General features: G+C 40.8%; 1 protein-coding gene across 6 annotated transcripts in view; it reads left to right on the forward strand.

The window, feature by feature from the left end:
* LOC140738007 (prominin-1-A-like) overlaps window positions 1-21,246 on the forward strand; it is a 160,820-nt gene that overhangs the window by 103,256 nt on the left and 36,318 nt on the right. For all 6 annotated transcript variants that reach the window (XM_073064966.1, XM_073064968.1, XM_073064967.1 and 3 more), the window contains exons 7-10: window positions 4,735-4,855; window positions 4,936-4,999; window positions 11,868-11,957; window positions 13,098-13,121. In XM_073064966.1, the coding sequence (XP_072921067.1) occupies window positions 4,735-4,855; window positions 4,936-4,999; window positions 11,868-11,957; window positions 13,098-13,121 (299 nt within the window). The remainder of the gene's footprint in view (window positions 1-4,734; window positions 4,856-4,935; window positions 5,000-11,867; window positions 11,958-13,097; window positions 13,122-21,246) is intronic.

Here is a 21,246-nt window from a genome sequence, read left to right on the forward strand (position 1 = left end):
TCTTTGGCTACAGGGGAAGTGACGGAGGACTGGAGAATGGCAAATGTAGTTCCCTTGTTTAAAAAAGGTAATAGGGAGAAACCTGGGAACTATAGAGCAGTGTGTCTTACGTCAATGGTCTACAAACTACTGGAAAAGATTCTTAAGGATAGGATCTATGAGCATTTGGCCAAGTACAGTCTACTCATGGATAGTCAACATGTCTTTGTGAAGGGAAGATTGTGCCTGATTGAGTTTTTTGAAGATGTAACAAAAATAAATTGATGAGGGTAGGGCAGTGGATGTGGTCTACACGGACTTTAGCAAGGCATTTGACGAGGTCCCTCACGAGAGACTCATCCAGAAAGTCATGAGGCATGGGATAAGTGGAACCTTGGCTGTTTGGATAAACAATTGGCTTAAAGGAAGAAAGCAGAGGGTAGTTGTGGAAGGAAAGTATTTTGCCTGGAGGTCAGTGACTAGTGGAGTGCCGCAGGGATCTGTTCTGGGACCCCTGCTATTTGTGATTTTTATAAATGACCTGGATGTAGAGGCGGAAGGATGGGTGAGTAAGTTTGCGGATCACACAAAGATTGGAGGAGTTGTGGATGGAGCTGTAGGTTGTTGAAGGTTACAAGAGGATATAGATAGGCTGCAGAGTTGGGCAGAAAAATGGCAGATGGAGTTCAATCTGGATAAGTGTGAGGTGATGCATTTTGGAAGGACAAACCAGAAGACTGAGTACAGGATTAATGGTCAGTTACTTAAGAGTGTGGATGAACAAAGGGACCTTGGGGTTCAAATCCATACATCCCTCAAGGTCGCTGTGCAGGTTGATAGGGTAGTTAAGAGGGCCTATGGGATGCTAGGCTTCATTAACGGGGATTGAGTTTAAGAGTAGAGCAGTCATGTTGCAACTCTACAAATCTCTGGTGAGACCACACTTAGAGTATTGTGTTCAATTCTGGTCACCTCATTATAGGAAGGATGTGGAAGCTATGGAGAGGGTGCAGAGGAGATTTACCAGGATGTTGCCTGGATTGGAGAAAAAGTCATATGAAGCAAGGTTAGCAGAGCTGGGACTTTTCTCTTTGGGGCGTAGAAGAATGAGAGGGGACTTGATAGAGGTCTACAAGATTATGAGAGACATAGATAGGGTGGATAGTCAGTACCTGTTTCCCAGGACACCAATAGCAAACACCAGAGGGCATATGTACAAAATTAAGGGAAGGAAGTTTAGGGGAGACATCAGGGGTAAGTTTTTTACACAGAGGATTGTGAGTGCCTGGAATGACTTGCCAGGGATGGTGGTGGAGGCTAAAACATTAGGGGTATTTAAGAGCCTCTTGGACAGGCACATGGATGAAAGAAAAACGGAGGGTTATGGGGTAGTGTGGGTTTAGTACTTTTTCTTTAAGGATTATATGGGTCAGCACAACATGAAGGGCTGAAGGGCCTGTACTGTGTTCTATGGTTCTATGTTCTAAATGTTACTTGCCACCCATGCAACACACAAAATGTTGGAGGAACTTGGCAGGCTAGGCAGCATCTGTGAAAATGAGTACAGCCAATGTTTTGGACCAGGACTGGAGGGAAAAAAAGATGAGTCAGAGTCAGAAGGGGGGGGGGGGAGGAATAAACAAGGTGACAGGTGAAACTGGTGTGGTGGGGAGGGATGAAGTAAATAGCTGGGAAGTTGATTGGTGTAAGATACAGGGCTGGAGAAGGGAGAGTCTGATAAGAGAGGACCGAAGGTCCTGGAAGAAAGAAAAGGGGGAGGAGCACCAGAGGGAGGCAATGGGCAGGCAAGGAGATGAAGTGAGAGGGGAAAAAGGGGATGGGGAATAGAGAAGGAGGGGGTGGGCCATTACTGGGAGTTCGAGGAAATCAATGTTCATGACATCAGGTTGTGGTCTCATCGCACATTTTAGTTTGTCCCATGCACGAAGAAACTAATAAACTCAACTGCCCGTTCCACAATAGTAAGCTACCTCATGTATTTTCAGAACTAACATTCCTCGATGCATCTGTTAACTTTACTCTCTCCTGGATCTTCTTTGCCTGTCCCGTAAGGCACGCATTTGGCGCTGCAACAGAGGGAATCTACCTCCACACTCGATCCCACCAGGCGGACATTTTAACCTCACCCACCTAAGAGCCAAAACCAAAGTGTGCTAGGCTATGATCAGAGTCATGCTGTTTGCTGATGATGCAGTAATCACAACCCTCACTCTGCAGCACCTCCAGAGCTTGATGGTTTGCTTCTCCCAGACCTGCAACAAATTTTGTCTGACTATCAGCCTGCAAAAGACACATGTCTTCGGACAGGAAGTGTAGGTGCCACCAGACATTATCATTAATAACTGCAACTGAATCAGTTCCCATACTTGGGGTCCATCAGTGACAGCCTTTGCTTGGGTGCAGAAATCAACAAGTGCATTGCGAAGACTGCAAAAACTCTTGTCTGCCTCACCACACAAGTCTGGGAGATCTCCAGACTTTCAGTCAAAATAAGGGTGGCAGTGTACAATGTTTGTGTCACCAGTACATTGCTGTACAGCAGCAAGACCTGGACAACATAAGCCAAGGAGGAGAGAAGGCTCAATAGCTTCCAGTTAAGGTGCCTTTGTCGCATCTTGGGCACCTCCTGGAGAGACAGAATACCCAGTGCTGAGGTTCTCTCTTGTGCTGACCTCCCTAGTGTGTATACCCTGCTCAGGTAACATAGGCAGCTCTGGTTGGGCCATGTCCACTGCATGTACGATGGCGGCATTCCAAAAGACATCCTCTACGGTGAACTGGCTTCAGGCAAGATAACCACTGGCTACCCGCATCTGCATTACAAGGATGTCTGCAAATGGGAGCCAAAGGCACTGGACATCAACACTGAGTCCTGGGAGGAACCTGCAGCTGATCGCACCAGGTGGAGGAACCCCCGAAACAATACCTTATGAAGAAATATTCCTGAAAGCGGCAGAAGACAAATGGGCACATAGAAAGTAACAGTACATCTTCAGCAGAGCTGAGACCACTTGTAGATGTGACCTTTGCAACAGACTGATGCTCTGGCATTGGTCTCCTCAGCCACAGATAGTGCTGCACCAACAACATGGGTAGGATGCAACATCTGTGGTCAACCTTGACCACCGGAGGGCCACTGTAATCATGCCAATAATCGAAAGTAGACTAATAGGGTGACAATAGGCTGGGTTAGATTTGGCCTGCTTCTTAAGACAGGATGTATGTGGTTGACTTTCACATTGTTGGGTTGATTTCAGTGCTCCAGCTGTACTGGAGCAGCTTGGCCAAGGGTGCGGCCAAGTTCTGGAGCAGAGGTCTTCAGTACTGTCACTGGAGTATTGTTGGGGCTGTATCCAATGCCTTTAGCCCTTTCTTTACATCATGTGGAGTGAACTGAATTGGCTAAAGATTGGTGTCTATGGTGATGAGGACCATTGAAGGTGGCTGAGATACATTATCCACCTGACATTTCTGGCTGAAAATCCTTGCAAATGCTTCAGCTTCCTCTTTCACACCAGTGTGTTGGGCTCCCCCGTCATTAAGGATGGTGATAACTGTGGGGCTGCTTGCTGCCTGCAATGAGTTGTGTAATCATCCATCACAAGCAGCAGGACTGCAGATCTTGATTCTGATCTGTTGGTTGTGGCATTGCTTTATCTATCTATTGCATGCTGTTCAGCATGCAAGTAGTCCTGTCTTCTAGCTCGATTGATCGTGATTAAGGTGTGCCTAATGCTGCTCCTGGAATCCTCTCCTGAAATCGTCATTGAACAGGTTGTTGGTGGAACTGGGGGATATACTAGGCCATGAGGTTGCTAATTGTGGTCAAATACAATTCTGCTGTGATGCCATGTGTGTTGCCTCATGGATGCCAGGCCTTGGTTGCTCGACCTACCCCAACTAGGATGGTGGTAATGCCACATGATACAATCCTCCTCACATTGTTTATGGTGCTTCATCTCCACAAGAACAATGCAGGTAGATGCACCTGAGAATGTAGATCGGCAAAGGTGAGATCAAGTAAGTTTTTCCCCTCTCAGTTCCCTCATTACCTGTCATAACCAGTCTATTAGCAATATCCTTTGAGCCGGCTACATGTGAAGTCCTCCCCGAGCACATTCAGCACTCTCAGTACCTCCTCCAAGTGGGGTTCTACATGGAGTAGTATTGAGTCATCAGTAGGGGAGTGTGGCACAGTAGGTGGTAAGCAGGTTTTCTTGCCCAAATCATTTTACTATGATTATATACAGACTTGATGGAACAGCACCTGGAGTATTGTGTACAGATTTGTGACATAGGGAGTGTAAGGCCCACCACATTTTCTCCTGGAAGGAGGAATAGGAAGTTGTAGATCTAGGCCTGAACTCAAGTTTCGGAGAATGAGAAGTGACCTCCTTGAATGATAAAATCCATGTGGAGCTTGATAGGGTAGCATTAGGTTTTGTAGCTTCAAAGCATTAAACTAATTCGAAGGAACAAATGGGAATCTGAATTGGAGGTCTAGTTTCATCTGCACTGTAATCGAGGCGTGCACATATCACATAGTGTGATAACATATGCAATTCACATATTTACACATATAACCTGTAATGAATTATGTAAATGAACAGGAAAATGTGTGCGTGTGTGTGTCTATATATCTATATATATATATATAGATATATAGATTAATTTATGCTGACATAATTGTATTTCTAAGCTAAATTGATTGGTTTTTTTTCTTTCTACAACTAGGGCAGGGACCCTGTGCATGTTTGCAGCAAATCAGAATCTTACCAACCAAATTAAAGAAGTAAAGAAGTTGGTCAACAACAACTTTCAGGACCTGCATACCTTGCTCAATCAGGCACCAATTGTAAGAAAAATTTTGGTTGAATATAGACTGATGATTTCATGAGATGAATTTTAGCAAATAATCAATTATTTTTCTTTCAGCAAATAAATTACATCACCCAACAGTATGACACAACCAAGAACAGAGCGTTCTCTGATCTTAACAGTAAGTTTTGATTTGGTTTTCTTACATAAGCATGTGTGTATCAACTATTATTCATCAAGTTAATCAATAAGCAGGAGTAGTTAGGCAAGATTCTATAAAGGAAAATATTAGATGGCAGATGCTGTAATCTGAAGCAGAAAACAAACTGCTGGAGGAAATCGGATCAGGTAGCATTTGAGGATGCATGTGAATGGTCTAATGCAGGTTTGATCTGAAATATCAACTATTTCTCTGCCTCAAACACTTGATTTGCTGACATCCTCCAGCAGTTGCATTTTTGTGGTTCAAAGGAAGTTTGTATATTGGAGGTGAGGGAAATAATTATTCTTTTCATGATTTATGTTTTGTGACGCTAAAGAAAGTATAATAAATATTCTAAATGATCTTGTGCATGAAGAGCAAGAATTGTTATATAAACTTGCTCTTTGGAAGAAACAAACACTTTCTTAAAAACAAAAGTTTTTAACCCTTCACCCAATTCCAAGTGTTTCACTTTGATGCTATTTGTTTGGTGAAGTGACTTTACACTAGAGTTTAAGGGGCTACCTGCAACACAGTTGGGAGTGTAGAGGGGAGAAAGCCACTGCAGGTGTGAGGGGAAGGGGCAGTCTGGATGGCTAGATGATGGCCAGAACTTGGTGACGTGGGGAATGATAGAGGTAGATGGTGGAAGGGCATGAGATGAGGAGAAAAGAAAGCAAAGGAAAAGAAACCTAGGCAGATAGGTGAATGGGTGGTGGACTTGTGGAATTAGGTGGCAGATAGTGATGAATCAATAATGGACAAGAGGGGTAAATGGGAGGCGGAAAAGAGCCATGAGGTGTGGGTTATATAAAATTGGAAAATTCAATGTTCTCGTACTATCAGCTTGTAGGGTACCCATGTGGAGTATAAGGTGTTCCCATTTGGATACCCCATGGCAGTGGTAAAGGCCAAGGGCTGATGGGTTGTATGGGAGTGGGAAGGAGAGTTGAAATAGCATGCACTGGAAAGCTTAAATGGTCTTTGCAGACAGCACAGGTCCTCTGCAAAATAGTAATCTGTCTATGCTTGGTCTCGTGATTGTAGAGGAGGTCTCATTGAGAGCTGCAGATGAAATGGATGAAGTTAGATAGAGGAGGTACATGCAGATATCTGTCTCACTTGGAAAGCTGTTACGCTCCTGGATGGTGGAGAGCGTAGAGGTATAGGGAAACTTTTGTATTGCCTGATATTGCAGGAATGTTGAGGGAGGAGGGGACCATGGAGTCATGACATGAGTCATCCCTGCAGAAGGTTGGCGGGGAGACTTGAGCCTAATTTATTATCATAAAAATAGAAAGCACAACTAAACCACACACTTACTATGTGGTAAGTCACAAAGAGTTCCATAAAGATTTCAGGGCTCCCAATTGTTAGTCACCACTTGATTGTTGCTGTTGTCAGGGGAGCTCTGAATTCCAACTTGCTTGTGAAATCGTCCTGGGTCCTCGGCACCGATCATGATTCCCCAGTCTAGGTGAACTCCAAACAACCAAGTGGAAGGTACCCCAATAAACAAGTTCCTTAAGTTTAGAGAGATGCACAGACAGACAAACTCTTTGATATTTTGTTCTCGTGCCAGCCATTAATGCAACCAGGTTTCTTTCAATCAGACAGCTTGTGTTCATTAACACAATGTTCAGCATTCCCTTATAAATCAATTAGACATTTTAATGGTCACCCCTTATCTATCAGTCCACCAATGTCTTGACATCACATTTATTTAGCTTCAAAAGAGCATTAATATTACACACAACCAATAGGTTCAAATCCAAAAATGAATCCATCAAGCCATTTTGACAGCCATTGAGAGCTGGGTTGAGGATTCTTTCTTAAAGTGACCAACAGACATTGTCACTAGTAGGCATTCTCATGTTAATGGTGCCTGAGACTAAGAAAGAATTCAGCTGCTATCAGCAAACATTTGACATTAACAAACCTACAGTGTTTCCTTTGTACATACACACTACATGCTGCAAGTTCACAGTTGTTATTTTATGCTGTTCAGACGTTAATCAAGTATTTTACTAAATTTAATACAACACGGATTTCTATCAAATTTATAAGAATGCCTTTACTGTATTGACAGGGGTGCTACAATATATGCAAATCTTCAAGTTGTCTAGATTGCATTTTTAGCAGTGTGGCCAATAGGAGCATACTGTAAACACACACAAAATCACAATGAAACTATTTGCATATTCTTCTATTCTATTCTTCTTGATCATTTAATTGTGTCTGTTGCTTCTGTTGGTTTGATGTTACTTTTGACTCGATTCTATTGACCAAGAAGTTTTCACATTCTCAGGCTTCCTTTTAAGACGTTAAGGGATTTGAAGTTTTTTTTGCCATTACACTGTATGTGTAAGGGCACTACATGCCTATCACACTTTTTTTGAAATTCCTCTCAAATTATCCCTAATCTATCTAAATTTTGAGTATTGGTGCTGGGGGGGGGGGGGGGGGGGTGAGAAAATCATTGTTGAGGGTGGCATAGCTAGTAGAGCTTTTGCATATTCTTCCTGTGCCCCAGTGGGTTTTCTCCATATGATCTGTTTTGCTCCCGTATTCCAGAGATGTGTGTGTTATGAGGTTAAATAGCCACTTTATATTGTGTCTACTGTGCACATAAGTGTTGAAATCTGGGGAGACAATGAGAATACAGGATGAGGAAAAACTTAGTGGAAAATGGAATTGTTTTGTCAAACAACATGGACTCTCTGAAATAAATGACTTTCTATTTCAAAACTAATCTGATCATTTGAGTTGCATAAAATTGTATCATATTACAAAGGGAAGCATAGCCAGTTGAAGTGTTATTATTGAGGTTTATTGAATTTTAAATGGTTATAATTTGCTTTATTTCATATAAATTAGTATTACAAAATTAATATTATAAGACTTCAATATACTCCCAAGAGATCCATCATTTAAAAATAATGACCTATTTTTGTTTAAATTGCTTTAGGGTAGGAAAGTCAACTGAAGGCTAATAGTTAATCTACTCTCAATGTTCTGTTCCTGTATTTCAGGAAAAAAAAACACTTCCTTACCTGTCACTTGTGCACAGTGTAGCCCAAGTGATTCCATAATTCTCTTGAGCAACACACATACTAAATGCTGGAGGAACTCAGTAAGTCAAGTAGCATCTATGGAGAGGGTTAAACATGTGATGTTTCGGGCTGAAACCCTTCATCAGGGTGCTTGCAGCCGATCTTAAATTTCCAAAAATGTTCTGGTAATTTTTAGCAGGATCTTGCCCTTTTCCAGTTGTTTTAGCAACCAACCACTTCATTTGGATTCCTGGTGCCCTTCTCATAAAGTTGGTTGAATAAATGGTCACTTTAAATCAGGGAGGCATTGACAAGCTAACACCCATATTTAATTTTAATGTGTATAATTCAATACTGTATTGAGATATATAGTATATTTGAAAATTGTCATCTTGTTTCTGTTCATAATTATTTTAGTAGGCTTAAAACTGGGATTTAACTATTTGATAATATTGTTTGATTAGAATGATCTTTCATTCTTCAGACAGGAAGTGTTCTAGATACAACACAAAGATTTATGGTCTAACTAACATCTTGTTATTGATATTGAAATGTTCACAACCTTTCAAATATTCTTTAATAATTAAAGTAGTTTTAAAACACTTTGTCTTGTACATTTGCAAATCGTAACTGTAATGGAGAATTGTATTTCACTCCTTCAAGGCTCCTCATCTAATGTCCGAATCCATGGTATCTTCCATCGTAGCTGAAGACTGTAATCTAGCCTTTCGGATTGCAGTGCCATCAAACCCTTTGTCATAACCAGTAGCAGCAGTTCTTGTGCACTCCACAGTACAAGCCAGGTGATTTTGCTGGCACAAGCTTGCAGATTCTAGAAACTGGAGTAACAGTCCACTCGAGCAACTCGGTGGGTCAAGCAGCATCTGAGGGAGGAAAGGCAGCTTTGACGATTCAGATTGAAACTGTACACTAATCTTGATTCAAGGTTTCAACCTGAGGCATCAACAATTCCTTCCCTCTCACAGTGGCTGCGTTCCTCCAGCAGATTGGCTTTGCCATTGACGAATTGTTATTTCAGCTTCAGGCTATCATCCTACAGTCAATCTATGGATAAGCCAAGCAATTGCAACATTACACAGAACTATTTGTGTTATAGGGCTGTCCAATGCTGTATTCCCATATGAGTCTAAGCAGTATTTTAAAATCTTGCCAACTGAGTTGTCGGGGTGGTGGATATTAAGGTAGTTGCTGAATAGCTGCTCGGAGGGACATAGGATTGAATATAAAATTTGAACAGTGACATAGGGATATGTAGAGGAGTATCCAGTGTGGTTCAACGGTACGTGGCAAGGAAGGCCAGACAGGCTTTGGATTTGAGCCCATTCTCATTTAAGCAACAACTTGCAAATACACTCATAGAAATTTCTCTATGGCATTATCACTGGATACGTGTGGAGTGGGGTTGCATGTAAAAAACATTTTGCCGGCAGTTGTGGGTCTGTATTTTCTGCAGGATGACATTTTTCAGTGATCAAGTCAGGAAAAAGTAAGTCTTGTAGAGAGCTACTTCAATATTGTAACATTGACATGACTAAGATGAAATTATAATGGTTTAAAAACTCATGTATTTCAATTTAGAAGGTATGGGAATTATCTACACCACTATTACATTAGTTTTGCGGCTGGAGAGGTTAAGTAGTTGATATGGCTTTCTTGCTATTGAACACTCATTTAGTATATTTCTGAGTATTTTACAGCAAGAGTTCACCCCTAACTTGTATTTGCCTCACTAAGTTATTTCCCTTGATTCCATTGGTGAGATTCTAGTGCATCCTGTTGAGGTGTACTGAAGCATAGACTGCAACAACCTTAATTTCCATGTTAAGCAAAGCCTTGTGTGGAAAGCTGAATTGTTTTTGATTTCAATGCACAGTGAGGATATTTTCCCATAGTTTAACTATCATTTGCATTGGTGCTTTTGTTTCCTGTCTTTGGGTCATTAAATACTCTTCTTCTTGATTCTGAAGTTGTCACAGTAGCTTTCCTAAAATTTGTAGAGCATTTTGCTATTCATTTTGAAGGTAGTTGGTGGTGAAAGAGCAGAGAAGCGGAGCACTTATCCGGCTTTGAAGTGGATTCTTAGATACTGTGTTACGTGGTCGGCAACAATGAATATAGAATTGAGTCAGGTTTTATAAACAAACATAAATGTTTATTAAACTTTGCTCAACAAAAGTGAAAAGTAAACAAATGACTAACTTAACTGGAAGTTACCTGCTATATGGCAATTTAACAAACAGCCAAACTCCGGAATAGTTCTTAAAATGGTAAATTCGAACACAGTCTTAAAGTAGTTTATACAGTCAGTAAGGAAAGACTTCCCTGAAAACTGATTTCTTCGAAGACGTGACGTTACTGCTGATCCCAGCTAAGAGCTCCAAAGGATTCATGACGAAGGAAATAAAACGGCTTAAAGGAACTGATCTTTTTTTCTGCTGGAGGGTGAACACTGCACAGACCTTCCTGATCTTGCAGGGTTTATCTCAGATGCAGGTCACTATTCCTGCACGAAGATTCAATAAGGTCGAACCTTTACAAAACTGCCAAACGACACCAACTTTACTCAATCGTTCGAGTTCCTGTGCTTTGTGTAAAGTCTTCACTCTCCAATACTAGACTGTAGAGGTAAAACCAAGGTGTACAAAGAAAAACTGGCAGCGATTGGCAAAACTGCCAGCACAACGGTTTTGCACCTTACAATAGAAAGTAAAAGCTCCACTTTAAAATGAAACTACATCATGAGACGAATATGCAGCAAAACTAACTAATGAAATAACCAACGAACTAACTGCTTCACAACAAGGGTTTCCCTTTATATACCTGTTGGAACATGCCACGCATGACCTCACCCCGGCGGGAAAATTGCATCATGTGACCTCACACTGGCGGGAAAATTACATCACCCCACCATCACAAGACAATTACATCATGCTCACAAGATACTCAATTACATCATGGTCATAAGACAGTCGTAAGATACCCACGGCGTATGTAACAACTGTGTGTAACTGAGGAATAATTTGTCTTAAAATGGCTTTAAAATGTATGAAGCAGTGTTTATATTTGCCACTTTTCAGTCCTTGAGCTCTATTTTGTGCACATTAGCAGCTTCTTCTGATCTGCTGTAATCTCTGGCATAGTACTGACAAGTAGGTAACTCCTTATCTGTCTTCATGTACACATAGTTTAACAGTCTTCATGAAAATGCTGAACTCTGTCCACACTTAGATCTTCAAAACTTCTGACCACCTTATATACTTTCCTTCCTCAAATCCACTGCAGATAACATTATCTTAAAATTACTTTTCTTGTACTATGTAATCTCTCTTCAGATATTTACTTTTACCTCTATTATGGCATTTCCATGAAAAGCAAGTTCTCAATTGTTGCTTTCAACTTGTTAGAATACTTGCTTTCTTCCTTAACTTTTTTAAAAGGGAAGGTATATATGAAATTGGAAATTGTTGGAGATGCTCAGTATGTCTTGTGACATCTGCAGTGAGATGCTTTTCTTTTCCAATTACCGTACTGATCCTCTTGAGGAAAAGATAATGTCTGATACTTGGGTGGAAAATTTCTAGTTTTGCATAAGTACAGAAAATGTTCAGGATTTTATTTTCCAAAACTATTTTCTAAAATTTACATGTCATTGGTAAACATTTATAACATTTTTAATATACTTTCTGATCCACAGATAATCTAACATAAACATATAAACATAAATGCAATTGCATTTTGCTAAATAAAAATGTTTCTTTCATTCTCCCATACAGATATTGGCAATGTTCTTGGAGGTAAAGTAAAAGCTCGCTTTGCAAAGGATGTTATTCCTGCATTGGATGCTTCTTTCAATATGGCCAGAGGTTCGTTGTATGCAATGATATTTTGAATGGTAACAGAATTGTGCAAGTCAATATGTGGGGGAACAGTGCACACATTTCAAAACTGGCAGAGAATATTTTATACTCGATTGGTTAACACAATATAAACTTTGAAATTGAAATTTAGGATGATGCAAAACAGGATGAATTAGGGTGTTAATTATTAATCTAAATTGGAAATACAAGACTAAATTCTGATATGCATCAATCTAATTCCCTGTTTCTTCTAGCAGTACTTGTGTACCTCTCTAAAAATGTACCTCTCTAAAAATATTCATTGAGCAGCAGTACAAAGAAAATTATTTTATTTAAGAAAAATTGTCCATTGGATAGTTTTCTATTAATGTTTATGCTTTAATTAGATTAATAAGATAACTGCTATAACTTGCCACGCTTCCATTACATGGGCGAAAACTTGTTGATTAGTTCCATTATATCCCTTGCAGAAGTGAAATTGTTTAAATAAGGATGTATAATTGAGCGACTTAAGACAAAGGTCAAATGCAGAGGTTAAGACAGAGGTTGAATCTTTTATAATTACTTTTTATTTAGTTAAAGTCAATGAACTAAACAATAAAGATGTCTTTCAACTACCTAGCGTTAGAATTTTTTGGCAGTCCTAACAATGACTACTATTAGCAGTCATTTGAAAAGATTCCAGTTTAGGTGGCACGTGACAGTCTATTAAAACATTGGAAGGGGGCGGGGGAAGAAAGTGTTTTAGTTAATCCCAACCCAGTCCCTGGATATTGGGCACACTTTCTAACAGTTTGCCAGAGCACTAGGTCAAAAACTTGCCAGTTCATTTGGTTTCTTCCTTAATATTATTTTCAGTTGGATCAGCTTACAAAATAATCATATCATAATCATCAATATCAGCTGTCAGCAATACACGAGGGGGGGAATCTAAGGATGTGCTTTAATTTGTTTAAGCACAGTAATGGTTAAAGTTTACAGTGAGTATATTTCAGTGTCTTAGTAATTTATAATGAAAAGATGAGACTCATGACCACACTTAGCAGATACTGATACACTAACTGGTACCAATGTACCTTTTTTCCGACTATTACCATCACTTTCCTGTTATCATTTCTTTGCTTTATTTTTTTCCTTGCATTGAAGCCACGGTGAAAAGGGCTATCAAAGGTAATTTTGGCATCAGATGTTTTAAGTCTTGTATACCTGTTTGTTCATGATTTTTTTTTTGTCAGAGTCCATATTGTTGTATTTGGCCTTGCTGTGAAGTTTACTCTTTGGGTAGTCACACATTTAATTAAATCACCTTAGAAATTATTTGTCTGCACAAAATCCACCAGTCTGCAAGAGTTTTATTATAATATTTAGGTAAAAACTGTATTATAATACGAGGGGTGATTGATAAGTTTGTGGCCTAAGGTAGAAGGAGTCAATTTTAGAAAACATAGCACATTTATTTTTCAACATAGTCCCCTCCTACATTTACACTCTTAGTCCAGTGGTCTAAGCCGTGGGTGCGAGCTGTAGCCACTAGTAGGGCTAGGCCTGAGCTTGCCTCACAAACTGAGAATGTTAGTAGAATTATAGGTATGAGAGAACAGGTAGAGGACGCAATTGTTATTGATCAAAGAGAAATAGCGATAAATAGGGATAGTATTATACCTTCGAGGCAGATAAGTGCTGATAAAAGATGGGAGCGATTTAGGGCCAGGCCTATGAGGCTTAGGACAAAGGCAGAGGAGAAGGTGAAGTGGATAGGGGACATAAGATACTTATGGGTTTTCACCATAATTAATTGAGCCAAAATCAATAGTCTTAATTTTGGACTAAGTATCTATTCTGCTCATTCTAAGCCCCCTTGAAGTCATTCGTAGACTAGGCCTAAAGTTAGGAGTAGTAAGATAGTTGTTGCTCATAAAGAAGTAATGAGGGGGTAATTAAGTTGATCTCCTCAAGGTAATGGTAAGAGGAGGGCAATTTCTAGGTCAAACAGAAGGAAGAGGATAGCGATTAGGAAAAAGCGGAGTGAGAAGGGTAAGCGTGTGGTTCCTAGTGGGTCGAAGCCACATTCGTATGGGGATATTTTTTTGTAGTCGGGGTTAAGAGTAGTAGTCAGAAGGCTAATGTTGCCAAGATTAGGGAAATGAGGGCTGTAAGGGCGACAATAAATGTGATGAGGTTCATTACTTTTCCTTGGACTTTAACCAAGATTAAATGATTGGAAGTCATTTGTACTAGTCTTTATACTAGAAAAGTAATTGTTATGAACCTCATCAGTAGATTGAAACGTAAAGGAATAGTCAAACTACGTCGACGAAATGTCAGTATCATGCAGTGGCTTCGAAGCCAAAATGGTGTTGGGATGTGAAGTGGTATTGGATTTGTCGTAGGAGACAGACTAGTAGGAATGAAGAACCAATAATTACATGGAGGCTGTGGAAGCCTGTGGCAATGAAGAAAGTGGTTCCGTAGATACCATCGGCAATAGTGAAGGGGGCTTCGTAATATTCTATAGCTTGGAGTGCAGTAAAATAAAGTCCCAAAATGATTGTGAGGGTAAGGGCTTGGGTAGCTTCTTTTCGGTTTCCTTCTGTGATGCTATGATGGGCTCAGGTGACCATTACTCCAGAGGCTAGGAGAACAGCAGTATTGATGGAGCATACGGATCCCTTCTTTGTAGAAGTCGGTGTCTTGGACCTCCAGAAGTGGTCCGCAGCAGGGATGATTGATAAGTTTGTGTCCTAGGGTAGTAGGTGAGTTATTAACTTCAAACTTTCTGCATTTTCACCCAAGGATTGAACTGCACTTGCATGTAACATGAGCTATATAACTCATCTCCTTCCACCGTAGACCACAAAATTATCAATCACCCCTGCTGTGGACCACCTGGAGGTCCAAGACGCTCTCGTTACATGCACGTACAGTTCAACTTTTTGAGTGACAATGCAGAAAGTTTAAAGTTAATAACTCATCTCCTTCTACCTTAGGCCACAAACTTATCAATCACCTCTGCTGTGGACTTCTACAAAGAAGGATCCGTATGCTCCACAACTGCTGGACTAAGTGTGTACATGTAGGAGAGGACTATGTTGAAAAATAAATGTGCTAGGTTTTCTAAAATTGACTCCTTCTACCTTAGGCCACGAACGTATCAATCACCCCTGTAATCTTGTTAAACCACATTTGTTGATTTTAAATCAGATTTTTCAGATTGAGTCTTTGAAATTGGTATCATCATTCAACAAATGCTTGACTGCCTTTAATTCAGACAAGCTGTACATAAAGGAGCTTTTGTAAAGTGATTTTTAAAAACTGAGTTAAATGGCTCAAAGTTTTCAGATTCGAAACAATACTTTCTTTTTCCATCCTGTATGCTTAGCATTGGATTTTCATACTGCTTGTTAGTTGTTAAATTATGTGAAACTGGGTAGCCATCTAGAGGTGACATATCAGTACTTCATAATTTGGATTATTTTCCAGTAGTCTTGCACATGACTCAAGCAGTCTAACAGGGTTAATGCCAGCACATTTGCAACCTGAAAATGAACCCAAAAAATGTTTTAATAAAAGATTGCACAAATTGGCAGAAAATTACTTGTGGTTGCACAAAACAACTATATTTGTTGACAGCCCATACATAAAGCTGACGAGTTTTTTCTTTGAACAAAGATCCAAAAATAATTGAACTCACAAGAGTTGCTGCAGATGGTGGGATTTTGGAGCTTAGGAGGGCAAGTAGCATCCATGGATGGGAATAAACAGTTGATATTTCAGGCCAAGACCCTTCATCAAGATAATTGTACTGTTCTCTTATGTACGGGTCCTGATCTGCTGCCAGATCTTCAATTTGTTTTAAAGAAACTGTTTCTCTTGTACTTGTAATGTGGGCATTGCTCCATCTCTGAGCTAAAATTTTCTTCATTTCAAACTAAAAGACATTGGAGACATATCTTCCACTGATTGTAAGCTCCCTGAGCCTGCTAAAGGTGCATATTGTTTCTTCTAGCCTGCTTCTGGTTGAAGTCTTTGGTTATTAACCAGGTTCTTAACTGAACACCATGGCACAGGCCCCCTCTGAATTCAAGTTGTCCATTCTCACTCACAATGGCTTTAGTGATGGTGTGGCCATATCCGCAGATACTTTGTCATTGAATTTGTGTGCTTCTTTAGCATTCTAACTCTGAACATTAAATATTAAAGTTTTAAAAATTCACTCTACTCACACGTACATAATTAGGTATTTAAGTTAGCATGATAAAATGATCTGTAAGTTCTTCAGAAGCTACTGCTCCAATTGATTTCAGTGGGACAACTATATCAGGGGTCACCAACCTTTTTTGCATCGCGGACCGGTTTAATATTGACAATATTCTTGCAGACCGGCCAACGGGTGGGGGGAGGAGTGTTAATCACGACCGGAATATAGGTGGTAAGTCAACTATAAGTCACTTATAAGTGGCTAATACGCTCAATTTCGTTTCTAAAGGGGCTTATTTAACAAATTTAATATTAAACACACAGCGCATATTTTGCTTGCATAAATATAGTGACAAGTCAATTATAACTCGCTTATAAGTCAATAGCATCATAACATTTTAAGTAACATTTGGATATTAAACACACAGCGCATATTTTCCTCGTATGAACATATAAAATCATTGCAACACACCAGTGAGAGGACAAGGTAAGGGCCAGAGGTCCCTGTACAGGGGCTGCGGCGGTCGCAGTCCGGAGAGAGTGACCGACCGAGGGAGGAATATGACAGTGCGCCCGCCCTCCTTGTAGGTAGGTAGGATCTATCGGCTGACAGAAGTTTGACTCGAGGGATGACTTTCAGTAGATCGCAGCGAGGTAGCTGCTCTGCTACTTACGAAACCCTGAGCCTGAATTAGGTCGTCTGCGAATATTTTAGCACCAGGTTCCCTATGAACATTTGGTGTGCTAAACAGGTTTAGAGGCGGCGCCCATCTGTCCGTGCTCCAGGCCAGTAGCAATGGTACTTCCTGCCGGCTGTGTGAGGTGGCAGGTTACCCGAGGCCAACCAGTGATCCCTGGCGTGAGGGAGGGATCTGTGTTTAGGCGACTGATGACCTCGCGTGCATTCAAGTTCAACAGTGGGCGTGACAGGGAATGAGGAAAGGTGCAGCTGACTCATATCGTTTCATATCACCAAATCATATCGTTTCCTCGCGGCCCGGTAGCACATGCTTTGCGGCCTGGTATCAGTGCCAGGTGGTTGGGGACCACTGATCTATATAACCTGGTACAAGCTCGGTGGGGAGATGCAAGATGTGAAGGTGCCTGACTACCATGGTGAACTGAGAAACTCAGTGGCCCATTGCAGGTGTCCTTAACTGGACGAAAAGGTGGTATTCAACCAAGGTTTTAGTCTGATCACCTGTTCAATTAGATGGGAAATTTGAACTGATCTGCTGGCTATTTTAAACAGATGATTGGGATCATTGCCTTTATCCTCTACTTCAGCCATATTCTTTGGTTGAATCATACTGTCCCTCCACCTCCTCCCTCATGACCATTTAGTGCCCCAAACAGTCCTTCCAGGTGAGGCTTTCCCGGTGGCCACCCATTTCAGTTCTACTTCCTATTCTCGTTCTGACATGTCAGTCTGTGGCCTCCTCTACTGCTGTGATGAGGCCACATTCAGGTTGGGGAGCAACCTGAATGTCTGGGTAGCCTCCAACCCGATGGCATGAACATCGATTTCTCTAACTTCCGGTATTGCCCTCTTCACCATTTCCCATTGGTATTGGTTTGATTTCCAGCATCTGCAGTTTTTCTTTTGTTTGTCATATTGTGACTTTGCTGTGTTATTATTATTACATAGCTGAGCTTTAGATAGCATGTTCTCTTTATTTCTGAACAATATTGTCACTCTCCAACCCTTGGTCCACCTGCTGCTTCATCCTCGTTTATGCTCTTCGGATACTTTGCTGGTTTCCAACTTTGCTTTCCCAATGACATGCCATTGACGATCCTCCTACCCATTCATTATTGGCATTTTGCAGTTTGTTGTGTGCAGTTTTGGTCACCTACCTACAGGAAGATGTAATTAAGGTTGAAAGTACAGAGAAAGTTTGCATGGATGTTGTCGGCAGGAGCTGAGTTAAAAGGAAAGATTGAATAGGATTTTTTCCTTGGTATGTAGAAGTTTGAGAGGAGATTTGATAGAATTGTACAAAATTATGAGGGATTTAGATAGAGTAAATGCTTTTTCCACTGAAGTTGGGTGGGACTATAACCAGAGGTCATGAGTTAAGGCTGAAAGGTGAGAAGTTTAAGGAGAACATAAGGAGAAACTTCTTCACTCAGAGGGTCCTGAAAGTGTGGAATGAGCTGCCAGCACAAGTGGTGCATGAAAGCTTGATTTTGAAGTTTGGATAGGTTCATTGATGGTAGGGGTATGGAGGGCTGTGGTCCTGGTGCAGGTTGATGGGAGTGGGCAATTTAAATGGTTTTGGTATGGACTGGACGGGCCTTTTTCTGTGCTGTACTTTTCAGTGACTCTGCAGCTTGAAAACAGGCCCTTTAGCCAATCAAGTCCATGCTGATCCTACATTAGTACAATCCCATTGGGCAAGTTACAGCGGCCAATTAACCTACCAACCCACACATCTTTGGGGTGAGGGAGGAAATTGGAGCTCCAAGAGGAATGTTACAGGGAGAATGCGCAAACTCCACACAGTGAGCACCCATGGTCAAAATTGAAACAAAGTCTCTGGCATTGTGAGGCAGCAGTAAAACTTGCTGTGTTGTTGTGTCACATTTAAATCTTGTTCTCCAACACCATGAACTTAAAACTATCCACATATTTTTCAAATCTGTGCAAGGCCTTGCTCCTCCCAGTACCGTATCCTAGAAATTTTCACCTGATACTGTTCTGCCCCTCCTCATTTCTTTAAGTTGTTTCCTAAAAGCCTTAGGCTCTGTTTTTAATATTTTAAAATGGATATTGAAACCAGAATTCTTTATGCCCTCAGTTACCTTTCTCACACTGCTTCCATTTTGCCAGGTTTCTTTTTCCATTGCATCAGCTCCGCTGATGAGATTTTCCACAGCAGTGTCTTAAATATCTTCACTTTTTCCATTAATGTAACATTTCCTCCGTCCTAGTTGGCAGGATTCGTGAGTTTCTCCTTCTACGCTCTTCCCTTAGTCAGGCAAGGATGGAATTCTCCTTTTAACCCATCATCTTCCATAATTTCTGCCATCTCCAACAATGTTCCATCACGAGACACATTTCCCCTACCCCCCCCCCCCCCCACCTTCAGCATTCTGAAAGGGGCTATTCCCTCTGCAACTCCTCAGTTCACTCTTCTACCTCCTGTCACTTCCTGTGAAACTCTGGTAAACTTTGCATATTTCCATGCAACAGATTCAGCTATGTCATTCTCAAAGCAATCCTATCGATTCCCATTCCCTCCCGTACTTCCCTGAAGCCACGCCTTTCGCGCTCAACACCACCACCTGGAATCTCCTGCCATCCAGTTTATGCTAGAGGTAATTCAGAGTAATCCGTTATACTGCCAGATGCTGCATCTTTGGGATGTGGGAGAAAGTGTGAATGCACAGAGGAAGCCCCATGTGATTGCAGGTAGAGTATGTGGACTCCACACAATTGATATCTAGATGAGGTTGGAATTGAACGGGGATCACTGGAGGTATTACCTTGCAGTCCTCATGCAACACCTGCTCTTTACCCTTTCCTGTTCCACCATTCGATTCTAGATCAGGTAAAAATGTACATATTGTAGCTCTAATTTAGTATGCAGTTTTCTGTGGTCTCGGTATGATCTTCTTTACTTTGTAGATGGATAACTATTTATTGATTTACTTATTGGAGATACAGTGTGGAACAGGCCCTTCCGGTTTAACAAGCCTAATCACAAGACAATTTACAATGACCAATTAAATTACTAGCTGGTAGGTCTTTATGCCATGGGAGGAAGCTGGGACACCTGGAGGAGACCCACGCACTCATGGGGGGAGAACGTACAAGCTCCTTACAGACAGTGCCAGAATTGAACTCTGAACTCCAGAACACCCTGAGCTGTAATACTGTCACGCTAACTGCTACGCTATCGCAGCGGCCTAGTACTTTGCAGAATGCCTCCTGTCTGCTGGTAACCTTATGCTTCTAGTTACCTGTCACTTTAATTCTCTGCCCTGCTGTAGTACTAACTCCTTGCTCCTCCGTTGCTCCAGTGATGCCTCATGTAAACTTGAGACTTCATCTTCCATTTGGATACTTTGCACACCAAGTTTTATTCTGTGTGGCCACCGTTCCCTCATTTCTCATGATGACCCATGGCTAAAGCATCTTCACTTTCTCTCTCCGCCGATGCTTGACCTGATCAGTACTTTCTCAACTTTTCAGCACCTGAAGATGTTAGCGTTGTCGACAGGATAGATACAAGGGTGATTTTCTTTTAAATTCTTTGTTGCAGTATTTAGAGCCAGAGATTACTGAGAATTGTGGGAAGATTTTCATTACAGTTTTTGGAAATCTTTTGGAACTCGAGAGGGTTGGAGTTGTTCAGTTGCTGAATACATAAAAAAAGAAATCACTAGGTTTTATGAGATACTGAGTGAATAATAAATAGGGTGCTAATACAGTAAAGTGATCAGCCGTGATATTACTGAATGGTGGAGCAACACAAGGCTCTGAGTGGCTCGCTGTGCTTCTTTCTTTCTTTGTTATATCCTAAGCAGTCTTAATATTCATGTCAGAGTAAAGTGTAACTTTAATTTTTGGAATAATTTTTGGAAATAGCACATCAGCAATACTCAACACTGATGTCTGCACCAAGTTTGTCCTTGGTTAATATGTTTCTCCCAGCATTAATGTACAGTTAGGAGCTATACTTTGCCTCGCAGTGAGGGTCTGAACTTCTGCCAAAAAGCCCTACCCATGGGAAAGCAGAAATAATTATGATAGCCCATTCCGTTACACTGCTGGGCTCTGAACTAATGGCATGACGCAGAGTTTTAAAGCACACTTTCTGCCATTCAAGAACATACATAAAATTGTTAAACTATTTAAAAACATTTAATCAAAAGTTTTTAAACATTAGTGTATTTAAATGCTCAAATAAAAACTTAACTAATTCTTGCATTAGTCTCTTCAGTGATGTCATGCAGAGTCATTGTCTGGACCTGGTCCAGTCTTATTCAGGATGTTTCTTTGCTGCACTGTAAGTGGTGTAGATTTGTGCATTTGGACAAATTGATAAACATCTGACTGCAATTTTGCAAGTATTTTCCTTGTGGAAGTAAC

This window comes from Hemitrygon akajei, chromosome 13, assembly GCF_048418815.1.
Source record: "Hemitrygon akajei chromosome 13, sHemAka1.3, whole genome shotgun sequence".
Taxonomy (NCBI): domain Eukaryota; kingdom Metazoa; phylum Chordata; class Chondrichthyes; order Myliobatiformes; family Dasyatidae; genus Hemitrygon; species Hemitrygon akajei.